General features: G+C 40.6%; 1 protein-coding gene across 3 annotated transcripts in view; it reads left to right on the top strand.

Annotated features, from left to right (window-relative positions):
* FBXW2 (F-box and WD repeat domain containing 2) overlaps positions 1-16,173 on the top strand; it is a 28,873-nt gene extending 12,700 nt beyond the window's left edge. For all 3 annotated transcript variants that reach the window (XM_081150452.1, XM_081150451.1, XM_081150450.1), the window contains exons 4-8: positions 608-802; positions 3,357-3,490; positions 6,726-6,812; positions 7,419-7,588; positions 11,770-16,173. In XM_081150452.1, the coding sequence (XP_081006578.1) occupies positions 608-802; positions 3,357-3,490; positions 6,726-6,812; positions 7,419-7,588; positions 11,770-12,058 (875 nt within the window). In that variant the 3' untranslated portion in view covers positions 12,059-16,173. The remainder of the gene's footprint in view (positions 1-607; positions 803-3,356; positions 3,491-6,725; positions 6,813-7,418; positions 7,589-11,769) is intronic.
* The last annotated feature ends 897 nt before the right edge of the window (positions 16,174-17,070 follow it).

The following is a 17,070-nucleotide window of genomic DNA, read 5'->3' as shown; positions in this document are numbered from 1 at the left end:
GCAACTCGAGTTACCCTCTCTCTGCTTTGGTTTTCTCTGCTATAAAGTGGGAGTGCTGCCCGGCCGGGCGTGGCTCAGTGGTTGAGCGTCGACCTAGGATCCAGGTGATTCGGGTTTGATTCCCGGTCAGGGCACATGCCCGGGTTGAGGGCTGTAGCCAATCAATGACTCTCATCATTGATGTTTCTATCTCTCTATCCCTCTCCTTTCCTCTCTCTGAAATCAATAAAGATACATTAAAAAAAAAAAGAAGTGGGAGTGCTGGAGGAGGTGACCACTGAGGTTATTCTTTAAAAATACCGTGGTTTGCCCTGGTCTGTGTGGCTCAGTTGGTTGAGCATTGTCCCATGCACCGAGAGGTCGAGGATTCGATTCCTGGTCAGGGCACATGTCCAGATTGTAGGCTTAATCCCCAGTATGGGGTATGCAGGAGGCAGCCAGTCGATATTTCTCTCTCATCAATGTTTCTTTCTCTCCCTCTCCCTTCTTCTCTCTCTCTCAAATCAATAAAAACATTAAAAAAAAAAAAAAAGAATACCATGGTTTGGGGATTGATTTTCCTTCTTCAGTGTTTGTTTTCTTACTAATCTCTCTTTTTCTCTTGAAGGGTCAGATGACTTGTCTGCAAAACTATGGGATGTGAGCACAGGGCAATGTGTTTATGGCATCCAGACCCATACTTGTGCAGCGGTGAAGTTTGATGAACAGAAGCTTGTCACAGGCTCCTTTGACAACACTGTGGCCTGCTGGGAATGGAGTTCCGGAGCCAGGACCCAGCACTTTCGGGGGCACACAGGGGCGGGTGGGTTGCCCTTTTCCAAGGGTTTCTACAGTTACTTTAACCTCATTTCTTAAAGCCAGGAGTCAAGAATGTGATCCCTTTTTTGTTTTGTTTTAAAATTTAACTTGGCTTTCTCCCACCTTTCTTTCTCAGTCATGACTGTTAATCCCTTTATTCAAGTTATTCTTATTTGGTATCTTTCCTTGGCTCATTTAAAGCTCTCTTCTGTATACTCTTATGCTGGGAGGGGGTTCTTTTCTCCTATTTCATTTATATCCTGTTGAACAGTCAGTCCCCTTTGCTTTTATTAGATTCCTTATCTCCAAGTTGAATAAGTCCTACACTTGTGAGTTCAGTCTACTTTATTTGTAGAAAAAGGGCTAAAGTCCTTTGGAGTAATAGTTGTACCCAGTTTGTGTGATCCACACATATTACATTGAATTGGAGCTTGGTTGACAATAACAAGCCACTGTCTGGAGATAAGATGAAAGAAACAGATACCTGAATATTTCCTAGTAATTGTACAGCAGCCTTAGTTAGCAAAAGCTGGTCATTTGATTATAGCCTGGAGACCTGAGCTGCTCTCTCTGTGCATTGTACTTTGGAATTTTGTGCAGAAATCATGTTGAGCTGTTTTCCAGCCTCTTGTGCAGCAGCTCCCTTTCTCCTTTCCCCCACATGCACATTGCATTCACCCCTGAAAGTCACAGACTGTGCTCTTAAGCATTACATTTTATGAGCAGCCTTCCTGGACTCTCTAACAAGTTGAGTCTCTTTGCTCTAAGTTTCCCAATAACCTGTATTTTTGTCATGAACATTCATTATACAAGTAAGTATGATAATCTTCATTTCCCTACCGGGTGGTAAGCTCCAAAAAGACAGGGATCCTGCCTGTCTTCTTCACCCATAGGTCCCAAGTTCCTTGCACCATACCTGGTACTCAGTAATTCTTTGAAGTAAACCAAAAGCAATTTTTTCCCCATTTTGTCATCCTATACATTTTTCCTTAGTCTGCTATCTTCTACCACTTGTTTATTGTAGAAATTAGTAATTGAAGATATATGATTTACTGTGGGAGTTCTATATTAAACTGAGTGTACTATTCCACAGTGTCAAGATATATTGACTACCAAGTGATTTTATACCTGATCAACTTTGAGAGCCCTACTCTAAAAAATTTCCTCCTTGCTGTTCCCTGGACATTGCTGTGGCTTTTCCTAACTCCACGCCTTTGCTGTTCCCTCTACCTGCAATACTCTCTTTTTTTTTCTTGATAAACTCTACTCATCCTTCAGGGCTCATCTCCAATATTGCCTCTTCCCTGAAATCCTCCCTGATACCCCTGGGCAGAGTTAGTCATTCTCCTTGGTGTTCCCCTAGCAAGAGGTAAACATTTTTTTGTTTTTTTGAACTCTCTCCTCCACTGCTCACGCAGACTGAGTTCCTTAAAGAAAAGACAGATGTTTTTATCTCTGGGTCTCCATTGTTCCTGTAGAGTAGTGGTGGGCAACCTTTTTTTCTGCCAAGGGCGATTTGGATATTTATAATGTCATTTGGGGGCTGTACAAGATTATCACCTTAAAAATTAGCCTGCTCTATTTGGTCAAACAGTTAATTCCTAATGTGATGGCTGGAACTGCTTCTCTTTGGTGAGGCCTTAGCAGGGCCAGACCAAATGATACGGCCCACTAGACGGACGTTCCCCACCTCTGCTTTAGAGTTTGGCAGACATTGAAAATAAATATTTGAGTGCTTGCTATATATTCAGTCACTGTTTTTGGTGCTGGAGGTATAGCTGTGAAGAAATACAGACAGTTTTGAGAGAATGGCTTAGTCTGACCTTTGAGGTCCTTGTTTGTGTTTTGTTTTTTCTCTTTACACTGGCTTTTCTTGAGTATGGGTATTGTTTTGCAGCTTATATTCTTGATGTTTTGTGTCACTGCAATAAGTAATGTAAATATGACTAGGGCTACCTGTGTTCTGTTTTCCTTGCATAAGCTAGATAAGTTTTATGTAGTATCAGGCAGATAGTCCTGGGAAGAAATGCCATTATCTCCACACTGGTTTTGCCTCTCACTTTGAAGCTAATATAGGCATAAAGAGTCGTATTAGTCCAGGGACTTTTCAGTCCTATAATAATAAACAGTAATTGCCGGGCAGGGCATGGCTCAGTGGTTGAGCATCAACCCAGGATCCAGGAGATTGCGGTTCGATTTCCAATCAGGGCACATGCCCATGTTGCAGGCTCCATCCCCAGTAGGGGGCATGCAGGAGGCAGCTGATCAGTGATGACTCTCTCATTGATGTTTTGATTCTCTCTTTCCCTCTCCCTTTGTCTCTCTGAAATCAATAAAGATATATTTTAAAATAATAATAATAATAAACAATAATAAGAATTTTGAATTTTTTTTTTTTTTTTTTTTTACCATAAAGCTGCTGATTGCGTAGTACTATTCTTATAGCTCTGGTTGAGAAATTATAAAATTGGGCAGCTAGGGAAAATAAAGGCTATTGAGCTCTATTATGAAAGACTCAGACAGGCATGTTTTAACTTTGTGTCTGTTGTGTATATTAGTGTTTAGTGTCGACTACAATGATGAACTGGATATCTTGGTGAGTGGCTCTGCAGACTTCACTGTGAAAGTATGGGCTCTATCTGCTGGGACATGCCTGAACACTCTCACCGGGCACACGGAATGGGTTACCAAGGTAGGAAGACTTATAAAAGAAATCTCTTTAATGTCAGGCTTTGTGGACTTAGGGTAGAGGATGATACATGCTGCCTTAGTGGTGGGTGAGCCATAAGATGGAATAGATGCAACCACAAAGCATGGTGGTGCATAGCAGTGACCAGCACATAAAAGACTTGCTGTAAATATGAGTGACTTACGGGCATGGAAAGTTGCCCACAATATAGTAGGTGGGTACAGGGAGCAAATAAAACAGGACACATACAAAAAAACTATGTAGAGTATGATACCAGTTTCTGAATGTGTTTATGCACCAAAATGTTGATGATGATTATTGTGGAACTGTGGGTGTTTTTTTCCCTTTAGGATAAGTGTATTTATTTTTTAATCAGAAAAGCAGCTTTCATTTTGAAAAAGAAAATTGCAGGAAGTAGGACAAATAAACGTGGATAGGGTCTTTAAAAGAATATTATGGTGTTTTGTAGTTTTCAGTAAAAAATTTCTGTGAAGTTGAAATGCAGTATTAATAATGGAAATGCGACGCAGAAACATTTAAACTTACCATGCCATTCTATGAGGGGCTGAGGGTGCAGGAGTGAGCCACACAGACCCAGGCCTGGCACAAATGTTAGTCTGGTAGGAGAAGTAGTTATTAAACAGTAACTTCACATATAAATACACACAGATTGTGTTAAGTACTATGAAGGAAAAGTGCAGTGTTCTATGAGAAGGTCTAGGAAGGTATCTGATTTAATTCGTTCAGGGAAAGCTTTTTAAGAAGGGACAAAATGTGAAGAATAAATTGGAGGTAGCTGTGTAAAGAGTAGTGGAGTGTTTCAGAGGGTTCAGCATGGCACAGGCCCTGGGGCGGGAAAGAACCAAGAACATTTGATAACCTAGAAGGCCAGAGGAACTGTGCTGTTCTTGGAGGAGGTGTGAGACAGTGGCCATCCTGTATGCCTTACTTGGACATATTAAGGATTTTGGATATCATAAGTGTAATAGGAAGTAATGGTGAGTTCTATGCAAGGGTCTGGAGTGATTCATGTTTTAAGAAGATAACTGTTCCCTGGCTGGGTTACTCAGTCCGTTAGAGCATTGTCCTGATACACCAAGGTTGCCGGTTCTATCCCCGGTCAGGGCACATACAGGAAGAAAATAACTGATGAGTAAAAAATGGGTTCGAGTGGGGCAGGAATGGGAATAGGTGGCCACTTAGTGTTTTGCAGTAGTCTAAGAAAAAGATACCCATGGCTTAGACTTGGGTGGCAATAAAGAAAGAGAAAGCCACACATGAAGGGTATGTCTTTAAGAAAAGCCAGCTGAACTTACTGACTCATGGGGAACAAAGAAGAAAGGGTCAGAGATGACTAGTGGGTTTTAGATTGGGTGGTGGTTGTGTCTTTCTGAAATAGGTGAAGCTAAATGAGAGCAGTTTGAGAGAAGGTTGGTAATACCACTGAACTGTAAAAACAGTTAAGATAGTAGATTTTATGTTATGCGTATTTTGCCACAATAAACAAATTGGGGAAAACATTTCTGTATTGGGTACTTCGAGTATTTAAATAGAGAAGTTATTTAGGGCAATTAGGTGTTGTGTTAAAGACAGTGGACTTGGGGCCAGGACACTGACTGTGATGTCTTAGGTAAGTTCCTCTTCCCTTCGTGGCCCGAGTTTCATCATCTGCTAAATGTTCCTGTGAATATTAAATGAGACGGTGGGACAGTACCAGTAGGGTGCCTGGCACTTGGCAGGTCTGTCAGTTTCAGCTGAATGTGCAACCCAGGCTTCTGAATGAGTAAGCCTGGCCTCCCAGTTCACTTTGTGCTGATTTATTCCCAAAATAACTAGAACCTAGTATTTATAGATTACCTCAAGTGCTAATGGAATGTTGGCTTTTATTACATTATTTTATTGTTATTTACATTGTTTTACTTCATTTTCATTGTAGTTACAAGGGTTAATAATTGCATCATCCCCTATTTTAAAGATGATGAAAATGAGAGAGAGGTTAGATGGTCTTGTCCAACATTATAGTTTGTTTATGGCAGGTTCTGGTCCTAAGTCCAGTCCTTTTTCCTTTATAATGTACCTGCTTATGAAGACAGATGATTTGTATCTACTTCTGTGCCTCTGGGCTTTTTTTGCCCTATTCTTCACATTTTCTATAAAGTAACATTTTACAATTTTAAAAATCAGTCCTAATGTTTGCTTCCAGACTAAAGCCAAGATTAAATGCTGCCAACATTAGACACTTTTAGATCCTGCTGATAATCTAGAGACTCTGGTTATAGTAAAACTCTTGGTAGAGGTTAACTTGGTCAGAGAGTTATAACTCAGCTATTCTAGCATATGATATCATTTCAAGCTCTTTTTCAGTTTTTAATTTTTTTAAAACAATATAGGAGTAGCATTAAAAGGAAAAAAATGCTCAAAGTCACTAATCAGAGAGATGCAAATTAAAATGACAATGAGATATCACCTCACACCTGTCAGAATGACTACCATCAACAAATCAAATGACAAGTGCTGGCGAGGGTGTGGAGAAAAGGGAGCCCTAGTATATTGTTGGTGGGAATGCAGACTGGTGCAGCCACTATGGACAACAGTATGGAGATTCCTCAAAAAATTAAAAATGGAACTGCCATTGGACCCAGTGATCCCACTTATAGGACTATATCCTAAGATACCCAAAACACCAATTAGAAAGAACTTATGCACCCCTATGTTCATAGCAGCACAATTTACAATAGTTAAGATCTGGAAACAGCCCAAGTGCCCATCAGTATATGACTGGATAAAAAAGCTGTGGTACATTTGCACCATGGAATACTACACAGCTGTAAAAACAGAAGGATCTCTTACCCTTTGGGACAGTGTGGATGGACCTGGAAAGGATTATGCTAAGTGAAATAAGCCAGTCGGAGAAAGACAAGTACCACATGATCTCAGTCATATGTGGAATCTAATGAACAAAATAAACTGATGAACAAGATAGATACAGAGACATAGAACCATGGAGCAGTTAGATGAATTTCAGAGGGAAGGTAGGGAGTGGCAGGGGGGGAGTAATCAAGAACTTAGATGCATATATACATGACCTATGGACACAGACAATAGTGTGGAGAAGACCTGGCGGGGGGTGCTTGCTGGGTGGAGGGGAATCAATGTGGGGGAAAAGGGGGAACATCTGTAATACTTTCAACAATAATAATAATGGATCTTTCTATAACATCAATATTTATATTTCTAGGTGGTTTTGCAGAAGTGCAAAGTCAAGTCTCTCTTGCACAGCCCTGGAGACTATATCCTCTTAAGTGCAGACAAATATGAAATCAAGGTAAGGTTTTTTTCTTTATTATTTTGCCTCATCAAAGGAAAACTTGCAAATATAAGAACATTAAAATTAAAATGAAAATTTCAAGGTAGGCAGGAATGTCTTATTCCAAGACATGTTAAACACATTGGAAAGAGAATTATTCATTATCTATATGTTCTAGGCAGTTTCTAACCCTGATTTTTAAATGAAGAAAAGAAAATCCACAGAAAATAATCTTCAACACATCCTGTTTTCTTAAGACGTGTCTTCTATCCTCCTCATTTCTTAAGTCCAAACTATGAAAACATTGCAGAAAATTGAAAAAATTGCAAAAAGTTTACAGAGTACTCTTACATACGTTTTTAGTGTAACTTTTAAATTGTTCCATGTGGTAGGCATTATCTTCATTGTGAGAACTGAGGTTCAGAGAGGTTAAGTATTTTATCCAAGATAGCACAGCACATACATGCAGAATCAGAGTTTGAACTCATGCCTCTCAACTGTAAAACCTGTGGTCTTTCCAGTTTACTTCACTTTATATCTGACTTCAGCAAATGAAACCACGTTAAGGACAAGCTTTTCTATGGTGATGTGATCTGTCATCTTTCCTTTTTCTTTTATCTGTAGATTTGGCCAATTGGCAGAGAAATCAACTGCAAGTGTTTAAAGACATTGTCTGTCTCTGAGGATAGAAGTATCTGCCTGCAGCCAAGACTTCATTTTGATGGCAAATACATCGTCTGTAGTTCAGCACTGGGCCTCTACCAATGGGACTTTGCCAGTTATGATATTCTCAGGTAGTGTTTCCTTGGACCTTTACTTTTGACAGTTTGTTGCAGTTTATTTTTTGTTGCAGTTCAGAAGTTAAAATAAGACTAAATAGAGTAAACCAGTCAGTAACTTGCTTTTGGGAAATCTTTATATCAGTTATAAACGGTTATGTGCTGAAAACCTCACACATAAAAATGTTTTAGAGGAATAATTAGAAAGGGTTATATGCTAGAACCTAGATGATCTAAGATCTAACAATCCCTCCCTTTACTTTGAATCACTACCCCCTTCAGAAATTAATATGCTTTTCTGGAAAATGAGGGTCTTGGATGGAAAGATCTTTCACATCTCCTCTAATTCTACTATTTTAATTTCTACTTCCTAGTTAGTTGAAATTCTTTATTGAAGGATTGAGTGGCCTTCTGTTGATTAGTAGAAACACAGGTATTTAGAAAAAAATAGACTTGCAGGGTTTCTTTCTAGAGAAATAAATAATAAAAGATCCATGGACAAATAATTTTGATTCTCTGTGTACCACAGACCCCTCTTGGAGATTAGCAGTATCTGTTAGCACGTTGGAGGCTGATGGAAGCCAGTGCCATTTGGTGATTAGGAGAACTTATTTTGGTGATAGATAAACCTTGGTTTAAGACCTAGTGTCATCTCTTATGAGCTGTGTGATATTATGTAAGTTTCTTAACCTCTCTGCCTCAGTTTTTCACCTGTAAAGATTAAATGAAATGACTGTAATGAGGACCTGTCAGGTATTTATTACTAATAGCTCTGAGAAGCCCTAAATAAAGAAATCTGTTTGAATTTGTTTAACTTATTGTACCTAACACTCATAGTGCATAAAGCTTTTTTTTTTTTTTTGAGGAACACTTATTAACAGCTCACAGAGTTAGTGTTCCATAGCATGGTTCAGGAAATGCTGGCTTGGGGAAATACAAAAAATTGAACATTCTCTTCATTTTTTTTATGCATGACTGTTTGAGGTCAGCTCGTATTGAATCTGACCGTATTAGCCAAGAGGACTTTAGTGGGACCTGCCTCTCTGCTCATAAAGTTATAACCCCATTTATGTCTCCCTGAAGTCAGACCTACATTTCTAATGAATTAGGTTTCCAAGCTTTCTATGCTTTGAGGGAAAAAAAGACCATCCTGGAAAATACTAGTCCAAGCTTGTCATCTTATTGATGTGGAAACTGAAGGTGAGAGAGCATAGGTGCCTTCTCCAACATCACATAGCTCACCCTATTCCAGCAGCCATCATCCATCCATCCACCGTCCGTCCGTCCATCATCCTTCCTTCCATCCATCCATCCATCCATCCATCCATCCATCCATCCATCATCCATCCATTTATCCATGGCTGGATCATCCAGCAAGCATGTGTTTAAGAAACCAGCAAGCCAGAGAGAAGGAACTTTTGAAAGAACTTGATACTTTGCAAAGAAAAAAATCCAAGTAGTCACCATGGGGAAATCAGATCTTTTACAGTTTGGTATTATTTATGTTTTGAATTAAAATTCTAAGGGAATGGTGCAAAGGCAAGGTAAGATAGAGGTATCATATAGTCTTTTTAATGCTTAGAGTCTCTAAAGGTTTTAATTTGATCCTTTCTCATGTGTACTTCTTACTCAGAATATATAGTATAGAGAGTCCAGAGTCCTGGTGAAAGTTCTTTTAGGTTTGGTATTTGGATCCACAAGCCTACAAGATTGTTGCTGCTAGGAAGTCCTAGGTTCAGATTTTTATTTGAAAGGGGATTATTTTATCTCTTGCTCTTTATCCACAAACACAAGTAAATCAGCCTCTTTTGAAATCTTAGTCCAAATCCTGTGGCCTCTTTGCTAAGACCAGGTAGGGCTACTTACTCTTTTGAAGCTAATTGAAAAGAAGCAAAGCACAAATGGCAGCATATTGCTCAATTCATCTAAGATGCGGTCACTTGAGCTAGGTTATATCAGTATGGCAAGCAGGGTTATTTAGGTGCAGGAGCCTAGACTGCACCACAGCGATGTCCTTTTACAATCCTAAAGTCATCAAAAGGGGCTGCTGTGAGCCTATCAAGACCTGTATTCTATCCTGCAACATACTTGTGATTCAGTCTTTGGAGTCAGTTCACCTTTACCAGGCTAAAGTCCTATCCCCTACCCACCCAGATTTCTAAGTTTCTGATGATTTCCTTCCTTGCATTGATGATGTAGGACTTACTAGACTTTCTTGCTGTTTTTCCCAGGTTCTTTCGGGTCTCTTTTGTAGGAATTTTTATTTGTCTCTGTTTGTTGCACCATTGCTCTGTTCATTAGCAGATATTTATCGAGTACTTACTTGTGTGTTAGACATTGTAATTTACCCTGGGAACCAGCAGAAATACTTACCAAACTGGTGGAAATTACTAGCCAGTAGAAGGGAAGACCGACATTAAATAGCTAACACATACAGATGTTTTAATGGTTGGGATAAGAGCAACATAGTATTGGGTATTTTGAGATCCCACCTAGTTTGAGGAGTAAGGGGAAGCTTCCTTGAGGAAGAGGTTTGGGCTGAGCTCTGAAGGATGAGCATTTGCATTAACTGAGTCCTAGGGACATTGCGGTGAGGAGCACTGTAGACTGAGAGACCAGTCTATTCAGAGGCCCTGAGACTGAAGGGGCCTCATGCATTTGAGGAACTGAAAGAAGGCCAATGTGGGTTTATAAATTTAAATGAGATGGTAGTAGGATTAGATTTTAGTGTGAGGTTAGCTGATTGAAAGGGGCCAAGAATAAATATGGGAGACCAATTATAAATTTGTGGCAATAGGGCGGGCAAAAAATGATGTCTTAGCTCAGAGTTGTGGCAATTTAGATAGTAGTGAATAAATTAAATTAAAATTTAGGAGATGAAATCAGTAGATTTTGGTGCTTGAATTTATGGTTTGAGTAAGGAGGAGAGTTGTATGGTTGCCATGTTTCCTAGCTTGAGCAACTGGGTGAATGAGCAACCAAAGAAATAAAGAAGAGAAGCAGGTTTGGCTAGTAGTTCAGTTTTGGGCAGGTTGGGTGTGAGAAATGTCTTCATTACTAAATCCTTCCCTTCCTAATGTCAGACTGAAGCCTGCTTCTGGTAACTCTCCTGTGGACCCTAGTTCTCTCTTTAGAGCTTCTAATGTCTGACCTCTCTCACATCCTTCACTATTTAAATGTGATGACCGTATATACTTTCCCTGTTCCTGCCAGTTCTTTCTCCCCTTCAGCTGATCTCCTTCAGCTGTTTCTAACTTTTCCTGGTTACCACACCATGCCATCTGCTTGACCTCTTGGACATAACGCTAGTTGATAGTGTCCTTGTGAAAACATAGGCTAACCTGGCTTCTCATGGGACCACACTTATTGTCACAGAGCAGACTTTGTAGATCACTCATCTTGTAGTTCTTTTCTTAGGGCCTCCAAAGAGGACATCAACTTTTCTTGTCCTTCTTTTACCTCGTTAAGTGTGCAGACAACAGAGACTTAAGTTTTTTGTCATTTGTGCAGCTGTTTACCTAGATCTCTCACATTTCGTATCTTTGTCATTGATGTTTTGGGAGGTGTAAACCTGAGAAGGATAAGGTTGTCCTTCTGTCTCCCCCAGTTTTCTCTAGCAAATTCTTATGAATCTATTATTAATAAATGTTTCTGGATTATTTGGGAAATTTTTAATATTTCTAGTTTCTACTGTTTTGGAGAGGAACCTATGTGTTTGCTACCTGCTGAGAGTAGCCCCTAGGATTTGATGAATAAATCTTTCACCTAGTGGTAAGAGTTGAGTTTTACATTCTAGTTCTGATAATTGACTAGTTGTGAATCTTTCAACAAAGTATTTACCTTGGCTGGACTTTAGTCTACATCTTGAAAATGAGAATGTTAAAATGAGATAACCTGTAAGATCCCTTCCAGCTTGGATGGGCGTTTTGTGCTTTTGTAACTGTTCATCAAATACCACTTTTCTCCTTACATACCTGTGTTATCAGATTCTTATGAACTCTTCCCTCTCCCACCCCGTTTTACAGTAGGCTGAACTTTTTGTCCTTATATTTTCCTTTTTATAGAAAACATTCATTTGACTTCCTAAATTTGCTTGAATATTTTATTGCTTTTAAATGTCTCCAGAAAAGATTACAGCAGCGTAAACAAAAGCAGAGTTGCCTCCTGGTTCATGTTACTTATTCTCATCCTTGTAGAGTCATCAAGACTCCCGAGATAGCAAACTTGGCCTTGCTTGGTTTTGGAGATGTCTTTGCCCTGCTGTTTGACAACCGCTACCTATATATCATGGACTTGCGGACAGAGAACCTGATTAGCCGCTGGCCCCTGCCAGAGTACAGGAAATCAAAGAGAGGCTCAAGCTTCCTGGCAGGCGAAGCTTCCTGGCTCAATGGACTGGATGGGCACAATGACACGGGGTTGGTCTTTGCCACCAGCATGCCTGACCACAGTATTCACCTGGTGTTGTGGAAGGAACACGGCTGACGCCATGAGCTACCACCGCTGACTGACTTTGGGTGCCGGGGCTGCGGGTTTTGAGTGCAACCTCTATGGCAGCCGACTGCATGAACCAAAGTTCTCACTTTATGGTATCATCACGCAGTGCACAATCATTTATCTATGTTTGCCAGGGGGCCAGGGCTCTGGGTGGGGGAGGGCTCATTTTACTGACATACAAATGCAGCATGCTAACGGGGTACACCATTGACTTCATTTGTACTTAGTTATGTTGGTCAGTATAAGAGGATGCATTTTGGGTTCATCTTTCTTGAATATTGGTTTTAAGTAAAGAAATTTAAATGGTTCATTAATCTGCTAATTGGTTGCCTATAAAAACACATTCAGTCTCTTATTAAAGGTTTTTACCATTGCCCTTTTTTCTTTTGAAGTTGAAGCAAAGGTGCTATGATCTTTTACAGCAACTTTCTCACATGGGGCTTAGCTTTTATAACAACCAGTGTTACAAAGACCACCAAGTCCTGTGACATTCAAAATCTCTCCACCAAATACCAGTTCTAAAGAAAATCTGTCTTCCAGTACAAATCCAGTTCTATAAATTGATTGTAATGCATCCTAAGCCCTAGTTCTTGGCAGAGTCAAAGTTGGCCATGACTGAGATGTGAAGGAGTTCTGTTGCCTTTGTTTTCATCTGGAGCAAGACTGGTCCTCATTCTCCCTCTGCCTAGGTGACTGCACAGAGGTGATGTGGTGTAGTGGAAAATTGAAGACTGGCTCTGTTACCTAGGAACCCTGGACCCCCAAGCATATCACTGCCCTGGGCCCAGTTTTCACTGTCTGAATAGCTAGTTGTTAAGCTAAGTGATTTGTAAGATTCTTTCTGGTCCTGCATCTACTGAGTTGTGCAAAAGTTGATATTTTCGTTTTGTCTGATTCCCGATTCATTGTTTCTTTGAAGTTGGAGATAATATATAAATGAAATCACTGATACAACGTTGTCATCTCTAAGGAAATCAAATGTGTGAAAAGGATGACTAAAAGGAGAATGTAGAAAATACAATGTATTCCACTTAGAAGATGTAAATAATTGGTGGCAGAAATGCTGATAGTTGTGGTTCTGTAGAGAGGCAATGTTCTATATTAGAAAGATACCTGACCCTGACTTTTCTTCTTCCTTTGCCTCTAACTTGATGTGTGGCCTCAGGCAGGTTAACTTTCTGTCCCTGGGCCCTCATTTTTTTAAATCTTTACTATGAAGGAATTGCCTTAGATTAGGGTTCACAAACACCTGCCCAGGGGAGTTATGTAAATAACATAAATGAGTGAAGCATGCTGGGTAGCACTGTGCTGAACCGCGGAAAGCTTATCGAACGGGGCAGTTACTCAGCTCAGGTGTTAGGCAGAAACGAGCCCAGTGTTGGCAGGTCTTCTAATTTTTCAGGCAGAAGTAGAAATCTAGAATTTTATTGGAAATTTCCTGATTTTAAAAACGTTGACAACTAATTGAAGATAATTTAAAAGGCAGTGGGCTAAACAAACCGTGTCTACGGGCTGCCAGTTGGTGTCCTCCACCCTCTCATTCTTGTGAAGTTAAATAGTGTGATTCAGCAGTGGAAATGTTTTAACATAATTGTCTGGCCATTTGACTGTCGCATTATGTTACAGGGGAGTGAGGGAGGCATGTTTCATTCACAGACAGGAAAGTAGTTTAAAGATGAGCATAAGAACTGGGACCTCCGTGAGAGCCTCGGCCCCAGGAATAAGAATACTCATTCTCCGCTGACTGTAATATAAGACATATCCATGTCAAGTGGGGAAAGGGGTTCCCAGCGGGCTGGGAATGACGCAGACTCCAGGGGGACACAGCTTGCCCAGAACCCGCGTTAGCAAGAGCCTGACAATGGATGGCCGACACAGTGAAGTTTAGAGAATTGATGGTTGGTTTCAAGGACAGGTTGATGTCCATGTTGACACTCTGAAGGGATTAGGTAAAAGTAGTAACTTCCTCCATCACCCAGTCCATCTCTTACTGAATTCTGAGTGTGAGCTCGGTTTGGCCCTCCAAGAAATGGAACCTGAATTGCAGCTAGAATCTGTTTTGCAAGAGCCTCAGGAGACTGGGCAATGATGAGGGTAAATGACTTATTCCATCTATTGCTGGCTAAACAAATAACAGATTACTGATTTCATGACCATCCCTATTCCCACCTCACTTTGAGATATATTCAGTAGCTTCAAAGAGCAAGTGATTCATCATAATAGCTATTTGTGGCAAAAGATTTCTTTTTGGAAATGACAAACCTGAAACTTGTATGTTGTGTCCCCCTTCCGTGTTCAGTGTGAATATTGAGGTTATCAGGGTGGTGTTTAGTGCGGCCGATGTTGACAGCAGTCCTTGAGGCAGGGATTGAAGTCCTAACTTCGAGTGCTCCTCACAGCGGCCTTCAGTGCACCAGAGCATTTTATTTAATTGCTTTATAGATGCTATATTTAGTCATACTACTGCCAGCTTTTGTGAAAATGGAATACTAACACATCCTTTAAAAAGATAAAGTGGGGAGTCAGCGAAAGAAGTGGCCAAGGGGTAAAGAGCTGTAGTTGCTTAGGCCTCCTTTCACTGAGTTGGGGGCTGCCTCTCATATGCACTCACGTCTGCTTCCTGGGCTCTGAGGGGTGGAAATTGCCTTTGCCCCTTCTTCTGTGAATGTTCTCATTTTTGAAAAATTCCAAAGTCATGAGCAGATGGACTCTATCCACCTCTATGCACATTGGATATCTTGAATGACACTGAGTCTGGTCAAGTGAAGGGCTTCTCTTGGGTTCATACAGGTACCATAACAACCCAGGATCCAGGGTGCAGGCGTCCAGGACAGCTGAGTGAGTGGGAGGGTTTTAGCAGACTTTGTTCCCATTGCAAAAGAAGGTAGTTTCCTTGGGTCCTATTATTTGAAGGAGTCATTGTTATCCAAACTGGTCCTAACCTGACTTTCAGACCCAGCAGAGAAATAGAAGACTTCCTCTAGGGAGGGGCTCAACGTTGAAGAAGCTCTGAAGGAAGGTTCACATATTTGGATAGCTTCTCATGAGTGGAAGGCGGGGGGATATTGCTGTGAAACGTTAAGGTTTGCACCTCATTTTTCATAGTCTAAAAATTGTTCTGGCCATTGGAAACGCTTAGTGTAAAGTGTGAATGAAGATTATGTAATTATGCTAGTATTTGCTCTCAGGAGAATGATTACTGTCTGTATTTATAAAATATCTTAGGGAGAAAAGAAATATATTTGGAAACAGTGTTATTTTAGACGTGAAGAAATTGTTTCTGTTAGATTAGACATTTTGCCCAAACAAAAGTAGCTGAGGATAGTGGAGTCCGGCTTTACTTGCTTTGGCCAAACCTAGCCAGCTAGCTCCTTCAAGTTGTGATTGTGTGTCCTGGCTTCCTGGGAGTCCAGAGGTGTGTCTTCCCTCCATCACTTCTAGCTTTCTGTGCCTCCTTCTCTGGGCTTCTTGCAGACCTAGGTGTCTGATTCACTTGCCTTTCTCTGTGGGGAAGTGTGCAGAATCTCATTGCTGCTCCAGAATGCATCTCTGGGCAGGGCATACTCACCTTTGCCTTTAGGGACACGGAGCTGTCAGGATAGGGGAGAAGCCCTTTTAGGTCTGTCCCCTTGACACAACCTTTGTATCTGATTTTGCTGGTGTTTGTCAGGATATTTAAGACAACCAAGACACTGTTGAGAACTACTCATTCCCCAGATGGAGTGTCTGATGAAAGGAACGCGTTAGCATTCCTGACAGAAATACCCACTTTGGCAGGGTCTCTGGCCAGACTAACCTCTGTTCCCATGCCTACGCCAGGAAAGTGAGTTTTTTTCAGGATAAGTCCTCAAATGGATGACTGGATAGTCTTGTGCCACTCCCATCAGCCTAATCAGACTGAAGGATCATGCTCCCTGCAAAAAGGTGTTTTGCTGTCAGGTTGTTGCAGTGTGTTTCCAGTCTTCTGTAGGTAGTTTCCTTGCTTAAAGTTATTGCTACAGTCCTGACCAGTGTAAACCCACTTAATTATTAGTAGCTTAAAGAATCAGCTACTTCTGCTCTTTGGGAATGTGCTCAAATAAAAATGTTTTTGCATATTTTAACCAGGCAAATCATTAATTCAGTTGCTACAAACTCAACAGTTTTTTGGAGTCCCTGTACTCACACTGTGAACAGACATATTTCACTAATCTAGATGTAGTACTCTTGATGAGAAGGCTCAGGTTTAAAAAGGCTGGCCTTGCTAATCCAACATCTATAGCCACTTGGTCGAATTCATCAACTCATGTTTCACTAATTTGATGTGTGTTGTGATCTAGGGGGAATGAGGTGACATTTATATTTGAACTGTCTGTGGGTCGGGAGAGTAGGGGTTGCTTAAACAACTAGGGGAGTGATTGTGGTACAAGGTGTCTCTATAAGATGAGACGTTATTTTCATGGATCTTAGAACTTTCTTTTACCCATGAGTGATCGTGCTAACTATAAATCATTTATATCTATACATAAAACAGGTTCCTCAATTAGGCAACATTCAGTAGCCAAGCCCAAGTTATTGTTTGTACTTGAAAGTAATAAAACTGCATTTCCTTGAAAATATGTTCTGTAGTTAAGACTATTTTCTTGCTTCCCTCCTCCCCCCAACCAATTCAGAGGGGACTTTTGAAAAGTGAGTGTGTTTTTAGAGATGGAAGTGCCCCTCAGGTGATTGGAAGTGGCTCCGTCCCTTTACTGTTTCTGCGTGTACTAGAATGAAAGCCCAACAATGTAACGGTTTTTGAATGAGATCCAAGAGGGGAAACAATACATTTAAAAGTAAAATGCAAGGAAGAATTTTGGCAACTCTCAAGTGTTGATTCAAATGGGGGGGAGTACCATGGAATCTTCTTCCTCTCTTTTGCCCTCCCCTGCTTGGCACATGCCTGAGTTGGTTCTTCTTAATTTAAATTTGTAGGACTCCTTGTCATCAGACATGGTCCTGTTATTATTATTCTTTTCTGA

Source organism: Miniopterus schreibersii (genome assembly GCF_964146895.1).
Source record: "Miniopterus schreibersii genome assembly, chromosome: 11".
NCBI classification, from domain to species: Eukaryota; Metazoa; Chordata; class Mammalia; order Chiroptera; family Miniopteridae; genus Miniopterus; species Miniopterus schreibersii.
This window is presented reverse-complemented; position numbering and strand designations above follow the sequence as displayed.